Below are 22,413 nucleotides of genomic sequence, written 5' to 3' on the forward strand. Positions count from 1 at the left end.
CAGAAAACGGAAAAATTTAACATGCGTGTGAGACAATTTATTGTCCATCTCATCTGAAGACACATTGTTGATACTAATTAAATTGTTTCTCAGAAAGAGAATGTGTTTTGTCATATTACTTTCAGAAGGTAAAAATTGACATTTAATTTTCAAAACTGAGCAGATTATTGAGTTCTGTTGTGATATTGACCTGAGGTGCACGTTCCCCAGGGTGGAGTCAGGTTATCAGATGTCAGTATGTTACATGATTCTATGAACACAGTGAAAAATTAATGAGTGTTTTAAAATGCATACATTCATGAAATGCTGTCTCAAAAGAGCAGGTTTGAGTAAATGGTAAATAAGTGCATGTAAGTATCATGTTCTTCTCAATTGTCTAAATGAATAGTCATGCTAATAATAAAATCTACAGTTTGCATTAAAAAGTTATCTTTTTATATTTTGCACATAGTTATATTTCTTATAGCTCTGGAAAACAGCAACATATATCTTGTCTTGTTCCAGAATATATTTGTTGATATGGAAAAAAATTGAAGACTGAACTTATGAGTAATAAAAATGCATGTTTCATGTCCTGCTGATGGGATGCTTACATGGTCTCATATTATAGAAAATATTGCTGTGAGCAAAGTTAAAATGAGAATTTCTATTGTTAACTTGTAGTCCTTCCACATATAGATTCTTATGTCTGGTTATTACTCTTATGATCAGAAAGTCATAAAATTCGTCATTAATTATTATTGCGTGGCAATGTGGTCAGGGAAGATGAAAAAAGAGATGCACGTGAAAGTGCTATAGTTAAAATGTTTGCGTGCAACGTGCTCATAGGTTAGCTTTTTACTGACCAGGTATATATTGAAAAGACTATGTGAAAATAGTCACTATTAAAGTACTTATTTTCAAGATCTAGATTTTCATACTCCTTACTAGCAATTCCATTTCTACATATGATAACACAAAGTAATGACATGTGCCAAGAGACACAGTTTGCATAAAGGAAACATTACTATCTAGGAAAAGGGCAATAGGCAAAATATAATTAGTTCAAAAGTTACATAGAAACTATTTTTAAATTAAGAAAAATAAGTGACTCTTGATATAAACTTAAATTGCATGTATGTATGTATGTATGTATATGTATATGTATATATGTGTGTGTTTATATGTATAGAGGTATACATATAAATATCTGTGCTTATGTGTATATACATAATTTTTAAGAGCACATGCATTTCATAGTAAAACCAGAGACAGAAAACCAACCTGGTAAAGAATTACAAAAGGCAGCTCTGCCAGCCCTTGTTTCTGTTCCAAGTTTGTAGACTTTTGTATAACTCTACTTCTCATCTTTTTCCTATAATATCATTTAGAAACCATTAGAGGCATTTTCATGTTACTGTTTTATTTTGTAATGCCTACTATTTTTCTCTGTTACTATACAGACTCAAATAAACTATCTCCCCTGATGTAAAAAGAGACTATTTTGATGAGTCCCTCTACCATGAAAATGGATTCCAAGTATCTCACCATTAAATAACAAGCAATGTTTTATGTGAGGCTTTATTATTGAATAAACAGAATTGCAGCTGTCTTTTTCTACATTGTGGGTTCTTCTTTCTTCCATCCTTCTCCACCATTTTTCTTCCATCTTTTCAACCCCCTAACACTAGAGAAGAGATAGAGAAGGATAGAGAGGAAAGGAAAGAGATCTGTGACTAAAGTCAGGGGTCATAAGCAGGTAACATCATCATTAGATGACTTCCTGCTGATTAGGAGCATCAAGTTCCTTCAGGCAAGTTTGATCTTTGCTGTGAGGATATCTAATTTCTTCTTGTTGTGTCTTCTTTGTGAATGGCTTTTTAATAAACCACAACCAACCACAACGAACCTCAACCAAGAAACAACCAACAACCAGCCAATAACTCACCCTCTAAAACGTCCCCAGAATTCCAAATATCACACAATCACAGAAAATACCTAGAGCTGGCAACATCATATCACCTGGCAAATCACAGTCAGTTACTGTGGACAATGAGGAGCAGACAAATATCCCACAACTGGGATTAAGATGAGTACATATTCTTAAACTATTTCTGTGCCTTTTAAAGAAACAAAAATTCCAAAATTGTCACTACACTGATTGACAAAGCATCTATGATGTATTCTGTCAAAAGTTCATTGGCAGAAAATAACAGTGCAGGAAAAATTGTAAAATTTTTCTTTTCTTTCAGCTAGAACAGAGGACATAGGAACATATAGTGAGAACAGGTAAAACTAAGAGTCATGAGTGGAGAACAATTCTACACAAGAGTTACAAACCAAAGGCTCACGGGAGAAACTAGGGAGGGTGCTCAGAGTCTGGGCCATCTGTTTCTTAGTCTTGGATTCTTATTTAAAGAACTGAAATAAACATTCACACAGATTTCCAAAAGTAGCAAGAAAATGATTCAAAGTAAGTGGCCTGCCAAGATGGCTTAGTAGATAAAGGTGCTTGCCATCAACTCCCACAACTCATCATTTGACCTTCATTTGTGCTACAATATTTACTCATGTGTATGTTCATGTGCACGCAGGCACATGCAGACACACACTTGGCATAAACAAGTCAATCAAAAGAATAAGTCTAACGTTTGACAGCAGACCACACGAGTAAAGGTATTTAAGAGGCCCCATTACTGTTTGAAACTTCTTTATATGGAGTTTGAGGAAAGGAATGGTTAGTTACTAAGCAATATAGTTGGTGTGAATCTCTATTCTGACTGAAAGGCTGAGGTTATATAAGCTTTTGTCCAGTACAACTGTCCTTTCCCATAATGCATCTGATTTTGATCATAGTCATATGTGATATGCATATGCATAACATGTTACATAGAGAACTCTCCCCAAATCACACTTGAGGACACATAGTTTTGTCTCATTGTGTCTTCATCAAAAACCAATTCAGGCAGGATTGGCCCTTCTAGGAAGTATTGGAAATAATCTTTGAAGAGAAACTGTCCAAGTTTGATGGTTAACGAGAGAAGCAGAAACTAGTTGGTAATATGCTGTGTGGCTTGTTACTAATGGGCGTGCAGGAATGGGGATTGTGTGCTGAGTGTGTTCAAATAAGAGTCTTGGGCTCCCACATACCTCATCATTATTGACAACTGTGAGTGTAGTCAAGTCAAGTGGGGTTTTAGATTGGTAAGATATTCTTTTCATTTCCCATCCTCAAAGTAGCCAGTCAAGAGTTAACAGGGAAGGGGCAAGACTCCTATCCCCTATGCTTTTTGGTATTTGTTTTTAAGGTTCTTTTTTTTTTTTTAAAGTTTTATTTATTTATTATATGTAAATACACTGTAGCTGTCTTTGTCTTCAGACGCACCAGAAGAGGGCATCAGATCTCATTACGGGTGGCTGTGAGCCACCATGTGGTTGCTGGGATTTGAACTTCTGACCTTTGGAAGAGCAGTCGGGTGCTCTTACCCACTGAGCCATCTCACCAGCCCCTTAAGGTTCTTTTCTTTAATTTTTTTTCTTTTAAGTTCACTATTTGATTTTCCATTTTGGCAATTTCTTATTGTTATTGCTTGTTCCTTTTTGTTGTTGTTTTGGTTAGAGAGGCTCACATTGTATTTACTCTGCTTGATTGATTCAAAATTGGGGATGAGAAAAACACATCACCATAGCAAGAGAAGCCATTGTCCCTGGTGGAGGGTGTGGCCATCTTGAGCAATAATGGTGCCCTATAATCATAGCACTGTTATACTGTTCTACTATAAACATAGTGCTGCTGGGATTGGTAGCACTGAAGGTAAAGTTGGCCAACAGCTCCTACAAGAGCTGGTAGAGAGAAAGATGAGGGGCAAAGCACAAACTATTAGTTATCTATTATTAGGATACTTGGAAGCATTAGCATGCTTGAAACATCTGAATTTCATAACAGAGGAGTTGGAGCCTTTCCTTGAGAAAGAATATGAATCAGAAAAGAAAAGAGAAAAAGGAGACCTGAGACAGGTAAATGGGAGGCATCTGAAAAGAGAAAAACAATGTTGGCATTGTGGTTGGCCATGTAGGCAAAGAATTCCAAGAGAAGAAATAGGCAGTGAGATACTTCAAAGGTAGCCTCACCACAGTAGAGCAAGAGGAAATGCCAGGTTGCAGAGCATCTTAGAGAGTTCAGCTCTCAGTCACATGACCATATGCAATTGCAGGGATGGTGTGGCCTCTACAGGTCAGGTATGTGTAATCTTTTTTTTTTTTTTCCAGTTGGTGCTCTATAGAATAGTCAAAAATTTGTACCAATTATAATCACAATTTAAAATACTCTGTTGGATAGTGGGACTTAGCTTTAGATTAACTTTCTTTTCTTTTTTTTGCAAATGGCAATAAAATTTATGAAATTTAACTTAAAAATAAAAATGCAACTATGGGTTTTCTGTGGAATGATAACTTAGATATGATAGCTGTGTTCAGGCCCAAACTTACCAAGCAAAATAAGAAAACAAAAAGTTTACTGTCAAATAAGAAAATCTATACTTTTAATAAGTACCATGTTGAACTTTAGATTTTCTCTGTCTCCTAACTTTCTGAGGCAACATCACTATTTTTAGAGTAGACTGTGCTGGAATATATCCTATGCTATGGCCTCAGAGCAGACTGGCTGGGAGAGCAAAGCCCACATTGGCTGGGAGAGCAAAGCCCACATTCTCCTAGGAAGCTGTGCCCCCAACCACAGACTAACACTTCAAGGTTGAAATTCCATTTTCAGTACATGCTGAGTTAAATAGCTACAGGCTTTGATTAGCTTTGTGAAGCTACCAAGACTTTGTGCTTCCCAATTTCTGTGATTAATCACATTTAATTTACACATGAAAATAAAGAATTTGCGTGCAAAAATGGTTAAGAATGCACCCTCTTTGTTTTGTTTGTTTGTTTGCTTGTTTGTATACTTGCTTGCTTGTTTTGTGGTGTGTAGGTTGAACAGAAATCACTTGACAAAATAAAGAAGATTGTTGTTCAAACATTTGAACATATAAAGAATTGTGTTTACAGCTATGGCAGTCTCGCCCGTGATAGGTTGATTTACACAGCCTCTGAGTACTTAACAGACCACATCAGATTCCAGAGCATGTCACACACCTAAGTGGTAATATAACAACATAAATGTTGTGCTTACCTTTCTCTGTGTTGGTTTTAAGAAGCTCTTTCAGCCACGGAGTTAGGGGACTTTCTCCAAGTAGACGTTTTACTTTCAAGACGGCGCTATCTCCCCCTGTTGTCCAAGCAGATAAAATCAAACACTCTAGAACCAGGGAGGCACAGTGTTTCTGCTGTCTGCAAGCTGACATGAGGCAGGCTGCAAGCGACAGGAGTTTTGTTCACTCTGGTTTCTTCGTGTTGAAACAGGAAAAGCCTTTTCACCTGGCTGCCTTTGAAGAAGTACTCAGACTGCCATGGCCTCGAAAGGTAAGGGTAAGACTAGGCAGCAACTAAATTTGCCCTCATTTATATTATAAATACAAGTGCATGACTACTGGGGTACAATCAGTGGAAACTGGTCCTTTAAAAGCTTCTATATATTGCTCTTGAATTATTTTACACCAAGGTTTACTTTGTCCTGACTTAAAACACACACACACACACGTTAGTCAAAAAAAAAAAAGAAAGAAAGAAAAGGTTCAGGCGTAAAACATGTTTTCATTGCAGTGAGTGTAAACTTAGCAAAATAACAAGAAATGCTGGAAAGCAAAATTAGAGCAGGAACATTTAGTTTAAGCACAACAATGGAATGAAATTCCACACAAGCATTTAAATATGTTATTTAAACATTTTAATTGCCCAATTGTTGTTCAAAACCATGTGACACACAGCCCAGCAAAGGGCAGAACATCTTAGAGCAGCCTCACCTTGACACACCAAAACTAATTTTTTTGCTTACAAACTTAACATACTTCAGTAATGCATTCAATATAAAAAAAAAAATCAATCAACGTGGTCACAATATACAATCTAAGTAAGGAAATCAATTAAGGTAGATCTTTACTCAAAACACTGCAAGTACTGAAATATCTGCGTTAATTAAGCAGTTTTTCAAAAGACAAGAGATATGGTTTTATCAGGGGGTAATAAATTACAAATGCAGTAAAATATTTCTAAAACTGAAATTATAACCTACTTTATTCAATTATCAAAACAAATCATTATTAATCTCTACACTATCACGAAAAGTTTCAGAATGAAGAAATTTGATTTGCAAATTGAGGGAAGCATTTAAAACTAGTCACACAAGAAAGATGGCTCTACAAATACATACTGTCCCACATGATTTACAGAGATGAGTCTATCCACGCAATGTATGCACACTCCTCCTTGCTTCATAAAACACGGATCTGACATCTATTAAACAAATTAAGTAATCTTTGTGTTTTGCATGCTTATTTAACGTAGGCCAGTCCCTGAGAATCCTTACGAAAGCTTATAAAATGATTATAAAATGTATCAGAGAGAAAAATATTGAATTTTAATGTATGTGTGCATAATGGCCTCTCTATTTGAAGGCAAATAAACACAAACCTTGATAAATACTTCTTGAGCACAGACAGTAGCCTGGTCCAAATGCCTCTCATTTTATAAATTGAGAGCAGCAACAGAGTGGCCTGCAAGGGAAAGAGTTGCGGCGTGTGTAAAATATTTATGGTTAGTTATACATTTTTAAAAGAGTAGATAGAAATTCAAAGCCAGATAGCAATTCAAAGGAGTTTCTTATTCATCTGGTGGTCTGGGTCTTTGAAGAAAATGTGACTGGAAAGCAATATTACAATTAATCTGCTAAAAAGAAGTGATGTTCTGTAATGAAAAAAACTTAATACTAAACCTAGAGACAAACTTCAGGATAAAAAATGAACAGCTCTATGGCCAGCTAAAATATTAAGGCCATGGCTTGGATAGAACATTTATTACAAACTCAAAGTGACAAGAAGGTGTCATTTAAACAGGAAATTTTGTTTGAGCAATTTCCTTATCTTCATTTTTACTTAGAATATGTCTGAGGATATGTTCTTTAAAAACATTTAGTGATATGACCATGACTTACTAATAATATCTAGCCTATGAAACTGAATTATCGGGTAATGTCACCACAGAGACTACAGGGTAACAGGGCATTTTAGAGACAAGTCCAAGACAGTCTGACCTGGAGGTCAGCAGATTCAAAGCAATGTTATCATCTGGAACCTCTTTACTTGGTAAAGATGCATATATTGAAAGACATCCGCTGGCTCTGCTGGTAGGTCAGAAACCTAGTAGCTCAGGTCAGTGATACAGGGCCCACTTCCAGACACTGGGTCATGTACTGTGCTGTGTTAAAGCAGCATAGTTTACTAGATAAACATGGAGTTATTTACTGATCTTTTTGAAAGGAAAGTGTCAGTAAGAGATAATGTACTATTTCAGCAATGTTCATTATTAATTTACCATATATAATTGTGGGATTTTTGCCTGATCACAAAATGTACCAAACATAGGTCCTATGGGTTTTTTTTTAATGAGGATAGCCTCACGTAACTACCACCAAGACCAAGAGAGGGGATGCTTCCAGCAGCTGCAGCTGACAATGTTCCCTTCCTTTCTGGCTAACAATCATGCATCTATCTCCATCCCCACATGAGCTACTTTGGTACATTGTGTTTGTGAACTCATCTTTTCTAGAATCAGATTTTGCCACTAGTTAGGTTTTAGTTTTGGTTTCTGCAAAATGATGGCAGTTGCTATTGGCACTGATGCTGAACAAGGTATATATATGTATATATGTATACACACATATACATGTATATATATGTATATATGTGTGTGTGTGCATGTGCATATGTATGTATGTGTGTGTATATATATATATATATATATATATATATATATACACACACACACACACACACACACACACACACACACATATATAGTGGCCACTATTGCCCCTATGATTTTTTTAATTATTTTTTATTGACATTCCAGCTGTTGCCCATCTCCCAGTCCCCCCTCCCACATTTTTTCATCCCATTCCTTCTTCCTCTTGCCTCTAAGAGGGTGTTCCCTCCCACCACCAGGCCTCCCTCTTCACTGGGGCCTCAAGTCTTTCAAAGATTAGATGCATCTTCTCCCACTGAAGTCAGACCAGGCAGTCCTTTGCTATATATGTGCTGGGGGCTTTGGACCAGTCTGTATATGCTGCCTGATTGGTGTCTCCGTCTCTGGGGGCTCCCTAGGGTCATGGTTAGTTGAGACTGCTGGTCTTCCTATGGGGTCTCGCTTCCTTTCAGCTTCTTCAATCTTTCCCCTAATTCAACCATAGGGGTCCCTGACTTCAGTCCAATGGTTGGGTGTAAACATCTTCTTCTGTCTCAGTCAGATGCTGATAGTGCCTCTCAGAGGACAGCCATGCCAGGCTGCTGTCTGTAAGCACATCATAACATCAGTAATAGCGTCAGGCCTTGGTGCCCCCACCATGAGATCAATATCCTCCCATACCCTACAGCCTCCCTGCCTCTGAGGAGGTCAGTAGTAATCAGGGACACAGGTGAGACTCCTGCCCAAATACCCAAATTTCCCTCTGATTTTAAGATGGTTTTACATAATTTTCCTGGTCTTGGGACACCCCCCACCTTGGAATTCCCTCCCAGGGTCTTTTCCTAAGAATAAGATGTGTTATCCCCTTCCCTTGTGTCTGTCGCTGAGGTCAGGGCAGTTCTGGAGGGATCCTTGTGGGAAGCCAATTGCTGCAGCCTTATAACTTACAAGCTCTATTACAGTGAAGACAAAGGACAAGTTTCTTCGTTTAATCCTCGAGCGAGTACTGTTCAGATAGATCTCAAATGCCATTGACAAATGCAAACTTAGCAGCTCGACATCAATATTAATAGAAACCCAGTCGGTTCCTACCACCTTCGGGGTAAATAAATAAATGAGTCATCTGGCAATTGCCCCTCATTAACACTTCCTGTATTCACAAACTTAACAAGCTTGTCATTACTAGAATCAATTTATTCCTCTGTCCAAAGGGCCATTCATCTGGGGTCTGTGTTCCTTCGTCCCTGTACAGACTATGCTTGGGTTTTCTTAATGATGGGAATTTATTATCTCAGAAAGACTCCCAGTACATTTTTTTAAAACTGTATTTGTGATTTAAAGATGCAGAAAAATACATCAAACAGATAGTTTCATAAATCTAGTACCATTGTAGAAATAAGACTATTTTAATTTGTTACTAAATAGTCATATAGCACCCCACTTTTACAATATTTTCAATAAGAACACTTAATCACATCTTAGACAGCTGTTATGAATTTACCCTTTATGTCCAGAACTAATTCCTTTACCTCGGTCATGTACATGCTACCTAACATTATTTCTACCAGTGATGATTCACATCGGACCACAACTCATAAGATGCTGTTACCATTGAGCAACATACTCCATGACCTTCCCGCGCAGTGAAATCTTCTAGTGATTAATAAATTCTCAGAAATTTTCATACTGTTAAGCAATGTGATGTTTAAGTGTGCTTAGTGTCATAATGAACCCTAGTATGTTTGAAAAGAAAAAGAACTTGGACATTCACTTTGTTGTGAACCAACAGCTAAGCTAAAGCGACACAATGTTGACAAACTGCTGATATGTATAAAACCTTGACACTGTGAGGATGAGAACCAGAAACACTGGTGGTCTGTGGGCAAAAGCATAGTATCTAGTGAAGGAGCTAACACAATGAATAGGGAAACAGTAGAAGAAAGCTATCATTTATATTTTTAGATCAAGATTCTCCTGCTTGGGGCTTATGCATAATCTCAGGGAGATGAATGCACAATAAATAGGAAACTTAGAGGTTTCAATGTGAGATGACTGACATTGAAGCACATCTACTGGCAACAAGAGTGGTACTGGTGGATATTTCTAAGCTAACAAAGTGACCTTCACACAATTCTATAATTATGCTAAGACACTGAAAATTAGTGAGCTTCCTCAAACTTAGCAGTGAGGTTTCCAAGGACACCCTCATGCCATTAGGACAATGGCTTTACCTGGGATCTTATCAAAATGCAACTTTGCAAACCTACCATCCTAATTTCTGAATCGCTAACTGCAGAGAGACCCAACGCCTACTTAATAGGTCTCTCAGGTGGTTCTGATGAAAGCTGAAGTGTACGATTCAAAGTGAGACAAAAAACTTAGATAACGTGTCTTCAAAAAAAATGAATGGCAGCCCCATACTATCCAGAGAAGGGAAGCTATAGCTACAGGTTAGCAAGGGTCTGTTACCATTTAGTTTGCTTTTGTGAGCTATGATTCTTCATCTTCAAAAAAAAAAAAAAAGGTTTTTGTACAATGTATCTGCGGGTCAATTATTTAAGCCAAGTTATTCAGTTATGTCTCTGGGCAACCACAGCATTCTTCTATGTTCCTTCTTCCCTAACTGAGGGCACTGAAGAGTGAAAACGGGGAAAATACACCAAAATGAGAGATGTCAATCAAGGGAAAAACTGACACCTAAATCAAATTAAAAAGAAAAAGAAAAGAAAAAAGAATGAAAAAAAAAGATAAAGAAAGGAAGGAAGGATTACGTAAAATCAAAAGCAACCTAAACTTTAAATATCCAACAAGATATTTATCTTCTCTTGCAGATTCCCAGAACCAAAACCCTAGAAGTCTGCCTGGGTTTCTTCCTCGAGCTACAAACCCAGATCAAAACTCTCAGGAGGCTTCTTCCAGTCCCAGGAAACAGGCAAGGCAGCAGCCGGATGTCTCTCAGCCAAGCAGTTTCCTGCCAACAGCCACTCTCCCTCCTGGTCTAGAGTATTTAAGCCAGGTTTGCATGACTTCCCTTTCTACTAGAGTGTTTTCTTTAAAAGCGAGTCAAACTCAGTTTCTTGTTTTTCAACCAATAATTTAATGGAATACAAAAATGCATAAAAATCATGAAGTTATAAAAGACTGATTTTATTGATTTCTATTATTTAGAAAGACTTAATCCACTTTATTGCCACCTATCCTTATTTACTTGACAGAGTGTCAAGACTAAACAGTCTTGACTTTGTCATGCAACACTTTTATCTGCCTTCTGTTCATGGCTCGAGGTGTGGAGATAGATATTCTCAAGGAATTATCAGACGAAACCACATACAGCTATTAATTAAGCATATTTATTGAATACTTGCTATATTCGAGGCTCATAAGCATAGCATCTATCCCCTGTCACTCAAACATTTTGTAAGTTAATGATCAAACCAAAAAAAAAAGAGTGCTGATTTATAAAGTGCAAAGCAGTATACAAAAGCCAGGAAAACACACATTTCTAAAGGAGAAGGCAGATATGGAGACTTCTGCAAAGAGTTGAGGCTTTTCAACAGATCTCAAAAGTAGTGTGAAAGTCAAAATGAAAGCCAGTTACTGTCTTCTGATGTTTGTGAACCCCCAGGCCAACTCGCTTGATCATTTCACTACTAGGTATAGTTGCTGTTGTAGTCTTAGCAGAATGGACAGCACTTCAAGCCTTGTAATATCTCTGTCATGTGGAAAATAAGTAGCCATTGCCATTCATATATGAATATATTGTTTAGCAGATTATCTCACACAAGATTAAAAAGACTGTTACACTAATATTGGAATGTCAGCACATATGCCACTATACTTGCCTGTCTGGCATTCCTTCAAACATAAAGTCTATCTCTTTTATCAAAATCAAATCTCTGTGTTAATTCCCTTAAGGTACAAGAGATTTCTGTTATGCCTGATAGGGTTTAGGCTGCATGTAGCATATGTTGCTGGGAAAATGTTTATAATTGCAGATGCCTTCTCCAGAAACCCACTGGCAGACAAATGTTCTGTAGAGACTGGCGAGCACAGGAAGCTAGGGAAAGGAGCTGGAAAAGCTAACCTACCATCTTCCATCTGCAAAAAGGATCAGCTGTAATAGCTGACTAGAGTTGATTAACTGCTGCAAGCTGTTTGGGACTGTTGTCAGACAAGATTTTGCCAAATATAAAAGTGATATACCAGCGCCAGAGGGCTGGGGTTTGATGATCACATATGGCCACCACATATTCTTCATCCACCCATGAATGATGACACACCGTGACCAGATGCTTGACACGAGTATGTGTCCTACCGTTCGATAAATAGACTTAAGACCTCGTGAGCTTCTGCTTTAAACACGGTACATTTTCCTAAAACATACCTTTGCTAATACTTTTCAGAAAAATTTCATAAATTGTTAGTATTTGACCTCTAATGGGCATAACTTACTCATTCGCTACTAAAGGAATATGGGCTTACTTTAAGCCTTTATGTACAAAAAGAGGAGGGAGCATTTCTTTTCTGTTGAATGACTTTGTGTTAACTTTTAATTGAAAATATATTGTTTTTCCTCACAAAATATATCCTGATTGTGGTTTTTCCCACCCTCTACTCCTCCAAGTTCCATTCCATTCCCCCTCCCTTCTGTATCCACCCCCTATGTGTTCTCCATTAGAAAACTAACAGTCTTCTAAGGGATTATAATTCAATATGATATGATATGTTATATGATATGATAAAACAAAAACAAACACATAGAAATTTGAAAAAAAAAACCAAACAGAAGAAAAAGAGCCTAAGAGAAGGCGCAAGAAGCAGAGACCCACTCATTTGCACACTCAAAAATCTCATTGAAAACATTAAACTGGAAGCCATATCATATGTACAAAGAAGATAGTGTGTGTGTATGTGTGTGTGTGTGTGTGTATATATATATATATATATATATATATGCGTATACATCATATATATATGCGTATACATCATATACATATACATCATATACATATACATCATATACATATACATACCACACACATATATACATTTTATCATATATATATATGATAAAATGTTTTTAAAAGGGGGAAATGGGGAACTTCCTGACAGGACATATTAGACAAGGAACCTCCAAAGATGCCACTGAGTTCATTTTCTCTTGGCCATCTACTGCTGGGCATGCTGCCTGTCTCAAGAATAGTTTGCTTTCACAGTGAGACTCCCTTGGAAGAAACTAGATTTTGATTTGCAAGTGGCTACCAATTGGAGAACACTTCTAGATTAGGGATGGGGACATGTGTCTAATTCTCCTTTGAACTCTAGGGCAGCACCTGGTGCAGGCTCATGCAGGCCCTGAGCATAGTGCTTCAGTCTCTGTGAGTTCCTATGTGTGTTGGACATGGCTCACTTAGGGGCCTTGTCTTCTTGGTGCTGTCCATCTCCTCAGACTCTTACACTCTTTCTGTTTCTTCCTCGATAGGGATCCCTGAGCCCTGAGCAGAGGGATTTGATTGAGACACCCCATTTTGGGGCTAAGTATTCCAAGGCCTCTTACTCTCTGTGTGTCTGGCTGAGGGTCTCTTCTGTATTTGTTCCCACTTGCTGCAGGAGGAACTTCTCTGATGATGGCTGATTAAAGAACTGATCTAAACAAATCGGAATGTCATTATGAATCATTTTATTGCTCTAGTTTTTTTGTGGTTTTTTTATTATTAATTTAAGGACAGTAGTATTTGGTTTTGCCTTAGGTCTCTGGGCTATCGAGTCTCAAGTTCTTATTCACCCAATATGTTGGGTACTTACCTTAAACTCAGAAACTGTAAGCCTGCCCTCAGGGATCCATGGCTAACTTGATACTTCTCAGAGCTGATGACCACATTCTATCTTTCTGAAGTTGCTTTCCCCTTCTTTGCTCACATCTCTCCATTTTCTGCAAGCAAACAGAATTCCTGCCATACAGTCAAAATTTACTCCCCTTAAAGATGCTTTGTCATTATTGTTCATATAATTTTAGAGTATCTCAAGTTATAGATGACTTCCATAAGAAATATTTACCTTTATAAAAAAAAAAAGGACAGAGGCAGGCAGATTTCTGAGTTCGAGGCCAGCCTGGTCTACAGAGTGAGTTCCAGGACAGCCAGAGCTATACAGAGAAACCCTGTCTCGAAAAAACTAAAACAAAACAAACAAACAAACAAACAAAAAAACCCAACCTCAAAAAAAAAAAAAAAAAGGCCACATTGTGTTCTTTCTTCAGTGATAAGACAATAAGAGGAAATGTTCTACCTCACTTCAGGGTATACAAAGAAAATAAACAAAACACAACCTCAAATTTACTGGAGTTGTGGATTGACAATCAATACCATACTTTATCAAAAATTGCCTTGTCTTGAAGATTCCTGCTGACTTTCCATATATGATTAGAGAATACAGTGAAAGCAACTTCAAGATGGGATTTAATGTGAAGTGCTAGAAATGCACTGATCAGCACTTCAGTAAAGGCTGATGGGTTGGCATTCATGGGGCTAGGAGTAGAGAGGATTAAACTACGAATATAAACAAATGAGGCCGCTCTAAAACAAATATTTTATATTTCATTTGCAAAGGTAATATATGAGCTGGTAAGATAGCTTGGGAGCGCCGGTCATCCTCTGTAAGCCTAGCAACATGAGTTCCACCCCCCCACACACACACACCCCAGAGTCTACATAAAGAACAGAGACAACCCCTAAAATGTGTCCTCTAACTACCACATGGGCACTGTTGTATGCACAGCTCACAAACACACCCAATAATAGCCAATAAATTCCTAAGCAACAATCTGAGTTACATACTTCATTTTTAATTACCTAGGCCAAAGGTTGTGGCCGATATTTGATACCAGAATACTTTCTCTGCTTCAGGTGACTTTCTGTTAGTGTCTGAAAGTTTTCTGTTTTCCTTGGTCTGAGAATTAGAGTAAAAATGAGAACTTTTTATAAAATATCATCGTTCATCTTAAATAGCTATTTATTCCATGAAAGCACGGTGCCACCTGAAGGAGTCAGTGGAAAAACAGGGACTAGAAGAAGTGGAATGCCAGTATTCATCCGGTGACGTCATTTCCTCAGAAAAGATGTGAGGACCTTTTAAAATGTCTTCTCCAGGCTTGATAGACGTGCCAGTGTAGGAGAATCGAGGGAGGGAAGACAAGAGTGGGTAGGTGGGTGGAGGAACACCCTCATAGAAGTAGGTGGAGGGGGGAATGGGATAAGGAGTTTCCAGGAGGGAAACCAGGTAAAAGGATAACACTAGAAATGTAAATAAATTAAAAAATAAATAAATAAGAAATTACATAAAAGTTTTCTCCATTATTGTTCACACAAAATTAAATAATTTGTAGTCTCAGCTCTCTTTTTCATTGTCACACAGCATAAAATCTCTTGCTCTTCTTACTATTGGAGCCTTTGCCTTTGGACTTTCAATAAGAGTTCTGTAAATTATTAGTTGAACAATAACATTTGATGAAGACAGCTCACGCATCCTGTAAACAAGGCACGGTCTCATAGAAGAATTATAGGGTCATGATTTGAGTAATGACTTCTTCCTTACCTACTTTGGTCTTTTGTCTTATACATGGTGGGTGTTCAAAATGTTTTAATGAAAAATGACAGGCTTCCTGTTGCATAGTAAGGGCTGTGATGGAATGGTTTTCACTTCTTTGTCTCATCCTTTGCAGCTGGACCTGATCATCATCCATCAGCAGGTGGAACTTCTTGGGAGTAAGTATATCAGATTCTGCACTTATTAAAACTCCTGAAAAGGCTGCCGTGTTCAGAAGATTCCTTACATCGAACATGTTATAAGCAATGTACAGAATTAGGTCAAATGACTGCTAGACCTATTTTTCAACCAAATCTAAATGTAATAATCTTAAAGAAACTATAAGTATGAAAATAAGTCTTTGATAACAGTGACATTTAAATTTTAATAAATTTAATCTTGAAGTGATAAGCAATAATTAATATCCCACAGATATTAATCACTAAAATTTCTTAACATTCTAATAAGGGAAGTCACAGTTGAGGTCATATTAAAATTTCATCTACACAAATGCTATTGTTTCCTTGCTTCCCAGTTGACTCAACAAAATATGCACACAATTTATCCATAGGAAAGTGTTTAAGGATGATTAATTAAATTTCCAATTACTTGAGTGCTCTTTGTTTATAAGATCTTATATTACTCCAATATATATCAGAAGGAAAGTAGTTGGCCAGCATTACTACTGCGGATGTTAAGAGAAATTGTAGATACAGTAATAAATGGCACTGTGAATTGTCCCAATAACTTGCAGAAAAATAATAGAGTTCGTATCTGAGCAATGAGTCCATCCCTACACATTCTGTCCTATGGTTGAAAGGTGGTGGACCATGTTTGTTCATAGTTCTAGAATAAATTTAGCTGTTCGTTTTGGTCCCAGACTTCGCTTTGATTCCTGAGGCTATGTCATCAAAGTTTAGAACACAGAAACAGATGTGAATGAAGCTGAGACTATCCGCTCAGTAACTCTGCCATGACTCTATGTTCTATTAATACTCCTTGACTTTTGACAAGTGGTGATACCAATCAAAGCATGTCTTCATAAGATGTGTTTCGCGACAGTGATCCTCGGCACTGAGACCTCCAACAAATATGAGATCAAAAACAGCTTGGGACAAAGAATTTACTTTGCGGTGGAAGAAAGCATCTGTTTTAATCGTAATGTGTGTTCCACGCTGCGAGCCTGCACCCTGAGGATCACAGACAACTCGGGTCGAGAGGTGATTACAGTGAACAGGCCCCTAAGGTGTAACAGCTGTTGGTGCCCCTGCTACCTACAAGAGGTTGGTCACTGCCCCTCAGCATCTTTTCTTTTTAAGATTATTCCTTTAAATGGCACTCATCTGGAACTACAAGACAGTAAACCTTACAGTTGTTTGAATTTATATCTTCCTTTTTAGGGTAAGGAAAACATGAAGATTTTGTGAGTCACTGTTTCCATTTGTAACCTGAAACTATGGTAGCTACCATGAGATTAAACGGTAAACACAGCTCATGCATCCTATAAATGAGACAGCCTCCTGGCTTGTGTATTATCCAAATAATTGTAATGGCTACAGTTCTCACCACTATACAAATACATCTTCAACAGTAGCAATGCCAGGAGAGGCCATGACACTTAACCTTGTCCACTGTGTCCTCTTCCCTGTGTGTTATTATACTCAGAATGATACCAAGCATTTGCACATTTAATAAACCCATGGCATGCAACACAGTGACTTTATTTTAAAACATAATTGATTATCATTGTCAGTAGAATTTTAATAACTCTTATTGATGTAGACCTAATTTGATCTGATATCTCTGTAAGCTAGAAGAATGTGGTTTCATCCTCCATTCTGCAAAATACACACACACACACACACACACACACACACATATATATATATGGAAAATGCTAAATATATCACTGAAAGGAATTTTTATCATTTTCATGACAAAATACAAAATCTCAGAGGAAATAATCACCCTGCATACTAATAAAAAATGTCAGAAGAAAATACTGCTTTGCATCCTAGAAACATGTATGTATAATGGCTTTTATAATACAACAGTTAATAATAACATATATTGTATAGATGTATGTTGATATTCTTCTGTGATTAATGAATTATAACTGTAGAAAATCTGATTTTATTACTATTTTGTCTTACAGCTAGAAATCCAAGCCCCTCCTGGTACTATAGTTGGTTATGTTGCACAGAAGTGGGGCCCCTTTCAGCCCAAATTCACAATTCAAAATGCAAACAAAGAAGATATTTTGAAAATCATTGGTCCCTGCACAACCTGTGGCTGTTTTGGCGATGTGGATTTTGAGGTATGAATGGCAAAGAAAGTTTTGCTTAGGTTCTGAGTTCTTAAAATGCAATTCACTTTACAAGTCATCAAGATCATGATGTATCCCTTAAATACATTTTAATAATCGTATATTAGTATAATACTCTAATAAATCCTATGTCCATGCTTATAATAATAGCCATTACTCCAGAGATTCTAAGTCCACAGTGTTTAGCAAAACTAATGCTATGACAATATATAATCCTTAGGCACTTTGTCATAGATCACTGCAATATTACTAAAAGAAGTATTAACAAATTAAAATAAGAATTATAAAATTAAAATTCTTGGCATATTTTCTAAATACAGTGATATACTACTATATCTCCTTACCTAAAAGAGTAAATCTCTTGTTATTTTCAACTTAAGTTTTTAAGCATAAGGCATATATATATATATATATATATATATATACACACATATATATATGTGTGTGTGTGTGTGAGAGAGAGACAGAGACAGAGAGTTAGAGACAGAGAGAGACAGAGACAGAGAGACAACAGAGAGAGACAGAGAGAGATGGAGAGAGAGAGACAGAGAGGGAGAGAGAGACAATATCTTCATTTTAACATTACATATCTTGTAGTTGTTAAGAGTCACGGTAGCTCTATGTTTGATGAACTTGATTCATAGGGAGTTAAAGCACATGTGGGACAGAGAGAATATGCATATTATCTTTGCCCTTTTCTGTTGACCTGCTTGTATGGACATTTAACCCCATTTGGGTCTCATTTCAGAAGCATACTCCACTAGAGTGTCACTATATAAAGCTATGTGTGTAAGATGTGCTAAGTTTGTTTCATAAAATAATGTACTCATAGGTCTAGGGAACTGAATATTAACATGAACCATTGCAAATTTAGCCTGTAACAGCATATGCTCTTGCAACAGATTATCCTGAGTGTACATCAAAGGCAAGGAGAATTTACATTCAAAGCATCCATTTTCATTATTCAAACATCCCACCTATGTCTGTTTCCAAAACTTCTGAAGGAGTCTCTAGACACCAAGAATACAGACTCTGTCCTAATCCCAGTATTCTGAAAGGCTGTCACACAGTTTCTTAATACTATGGTTGAGTAGATTTTAGCATTAGGGTTTAGTATTCATGCTATAACTATGTCCTAAGAAACTTTCCCTATTTTTTATTTTATATCACCATACAGAAAGTGAAGATTCATATTTAATAACTGTCAGAATGATAAACAGGATAAAGAAATAAATTATTGGTTTGGAGTGATGGCTCAGTGGGTAAGAGCACTGACTGCTCTTTCGAAGATTCTGAGTTCAAATCTCTGCAACGACATGGTGGCTTACAACCACCTGTAATGAGATCTGACGTCCTCTTCTGGTGTGTCTGAAGACAGCTACAGTGATCTTAGATATAATAATAAATAAATCTTTGGGCCTGATCGAGAGGGGCCGACCAGAGTAAGTGGGGTTGACCAGAGCGAGCAGAGGTCCTAATTCAATTCTCAACAACCACATGAAGGTTCACAACCATCTGTACAGCTACAGTATACTCATATATATGAAAAATAAATAGATAAATAAATCTTTAAAAAAGAGAAAAAATAAAGAAATTGTTGATAAGTCAGGTGTCGTTCTCCCATTTAATGGTAGACTTCAGTCTTTATACACTAGCTCAAAGTGACTTATAGTACGTAGGACTGGTTAGAAGAGAGTGAATTAACAAAGGTTTGAGTATAAGATAAAAATGTGGTTTGACAATGTATTTTTTAATCGTTTTAATGATTACATAATTGATAAATTTTTAAAGTTTATTAACTATACCTAGAAATAATTCGTTCAAATAATTTTAAATATCTGTGCACATGTAAGCATATGCACACACACACACACAGTATATGTATTTTCCATACATATTTTATAATAGCAAACTCTGGCTTAAAATCTGAATATAGGCAAAGACATTACCTTCCTTCGTGCTTAGCTATAAAACTAAGAGATGCATGTGCTGCCATCTTGTGGCTGTCTGGCCTTAATAATTTACTCCATCTGCATAGAAAATGAAAATGAAAACAAATTATAATGATCCAGAAACTGTGGTAGCCTGAAGTTCTCGACTACTGTGGAGGTAAATATCCACACGCAGGAGCAAACAACATAGGGTTGCTATTTAGTGGTGGTGAATAATAAAGCAGTTCAAAGTTATCATGAGAAAAACATACCAAAAAATGTCAACCATCTTTTTTTTAATCTGCATATCATGCTTATCTATTATTATCATTATCATTATTAATTTTGCAAAGGTCAAAACTGTTGATGAAAAGGTTACAATTGGGAAGATCTCCAAGTACTGGTCGGGATTTGTCAATGACGTGTTCACAAACGCTGACAACTTTGGGATCCATGTTCCAGCAGATCTCGACGTGACACTCAAAGCAGCAATGATTGGTGCTTGCTTTCTCTTTGTAAGTTTGGTCTAAGCTGCATGGGTGAGTTTTGCCCTTACAAGCCAGACTGTATAGAGCAGATCCTCCTCCACAGCTTGACCTGCAGAGGCTGCTTTACACACAGAGGCATTTTAAAATATGATCATCCTCCTTTGGAAATCAGAATATAGAGGTTTATGTTTTATTCATGCTGGGAACATGGGAGTCAAGGAACATCTTTGCCAAAATGATTGACTCACTCCTGTCTAAGGTCTCCCCCCGCCCCATCATGAATGTTTTGAACTCACAAAATCCTGTGTTTGGTTTGGTTTGGTTTTGTTTTGTCAAGCAAACCAAAACATTTCTCTTCATCCTGTCCAAGATTTCAGACCTCAAGCCTAACAATTACTTTAAACTATGCTGCTGTTGAATAAAGTCAGCTCCATTATTGTGTCTACTTAGTAAAAAAGAAAATTAACTGAAACTAATGCCATAGTTTAATCTTTGATGGTCACAGAAAGCTAAACATAAACACCAAATATTTATTCTATTTCTCATTCTCTCATTCATAATAATTCATCACTTCCTGCTTGCCTTTCCCATTTTTGGTCATCCCACACTTCAGTATTAACCTTTCAACACAAACACATACACAATTTACACATATACACACATTCACACATGCACACACACATATTCACACACAGAGAATAAGCACATACACATACACAAACACAAAGACAAGCACATATAGAGGCATACACTTATGCACATACATAGAAAAACACAATCTCACACAAACACACATTCACATACCCTGTCTCTTGGGTGTTGTTTTTCACTTAATTTTCATAATAAAATTTTCATCTGTCATCTTCTCTACTGACCTACTTTGCCAACAAGTTGCTGCCAAAATGGTATTGGTAAACACTAGCTGTTTTCTGGATCTTAAACCTTTGTGATTTTTCTGTTCATTTATTTTTAGAAACCTTCTAAATATGTGTGTCTTAACAAGGGTGTTTCCCCATCCTTGCCTCATTCTTTTAGAGATTAGTATGATTTGGAAGGTTGATTAGATTTCACTCAGTATATCATATATCATACAATCTCTGCAGGGCATTCAAGCCTATAGGTTCTCAGCTCTTACCAAGCCAGTGCCTGAACATGGCGTTGAAAAAGTTCTCTGTGCTCAATAAACTCAAATGAAGACTGATCTAGATAGTTCCCCAGTTCTATGAGTGGGTAGCTTTTAAACTCTAGCAACTAAGAGATTGATATACTTAACTGACAATAGAAACAACTCCCACCAATTTTGTCAAACCATAACTTTCTAAAACCTTTGCAATTTTCCCAGTATATGTTTTGAGGCCACTTCTCAAATGTATCTCTAAGGTAAATTACAAGCATTTTGAAGGTGATGACTTTTATAACATCTTCCTCTGCCTTACGTTTACAATTGAATTTTACAGATTGATCACCCTAAAATTTTGATTGGTGCTATTAGGATTACTTATGTTTACATTGATTACATATTTAAAATTCAACATGTGAGAATCATGAAACTTAAAACATTATAGTTTTTATTCTTCCAATAAATCATGCATTGCTGAAACACGACTGGGAACATCGTAGCTTCACATGCTCAAAGCTGGCATACCAAGCTCTTGATCCGAATTGTTGCCTCTTTTATAAATGTATTCATTCTCAGTTTATTTATTTCTAGGATTTTATGTTCTTTGAACATTCACTTGCTGGATTATAACAAGCTCGATGACGAAAACAATAAAATATGCAAAACACATTTCGGTAAGGAAAAGGCAAGTTTAAATGACCTTCTTCCTTTGAAGCTGTCTATGTTTGACACGATCTAATTCTTTTTCATTTTCTTCTAGATGTCCCTTGGGCTCTGAGTTTTATTTCAGGATGGTCTGAGTATTTGATTTTTGTATAACTAAATGTTAATTATTATATTTATTAAAACACTGTTTAATGAGACAATTACCTGGTTGTGAATGCATGGTAGCTAAATACGCAATTACTAGAGTGAGTCCAAGGTTACTGTGAGAGATTACCATTCTCTCTTTATTCTTTTGAAGTCACTGCAATGGGAAGCATGAAAGATGAGAGCTAAGGCTTGCAGCATCACTGATGGGAATTCAGTGTTTAGAGAACACTTTGAAGTGTTGCTGGTACTACGGGCGGTTACTAATCAAAAGACTTGAATTTCTAAAATATCTTTTCAAAAGTAGCTCCTTTTGACTTTCTTAATTTT

General features: G+C 36.8%; 1 protein-coding gene across 1 annotated transcript; it reads left to right on the forward strand.

Moving 5' to 3' along the window:
* Nucleotides 1-5,385: 5,385 nt before the first annotated feature.
* On the forward strand, nucleotides 5,386-22,051 carry Plscr5 (phospholipid scramblase family member 5). The gene is made up of 7 exons (XM_085828321.1): nucleotides 5,386-5,448; nucleotides 10,656-10,840; nucleotides 15,545-15,587; nucleotides 16,471-16,691; nucleotides 17,564-17,725; nucleotides 20,019-20,180; nucleotides 22,034-22,051. The coding sequence occupies exons 1-7, from the start codon at nucleotides 5,436-5,438 to the stop codon at nucleotides 22,049-22,051; spliced, it is 804 nt and encodes a 267-aa protein (XP_085684447.1). The 5' UTR covers nucleotides 5,386-5,435.
* Nucleotides 22,052-22,413: the final 362 nt, after the last annotated feature.

Source organism: Mus caroli, unplaced genomic scaffold (assembly GCF_978045245.1).
Source record: "Mus caroli unplaced genomic scaffold, Mus_caroli_1 scaffold_11, whole genome shotgun sequence".
Classification (NCBI taxonomy): Eukaryota; Metazoa; Chordata; class Mammalia; order Rodentia; family Muridae; genus Mus; species Mus caroli.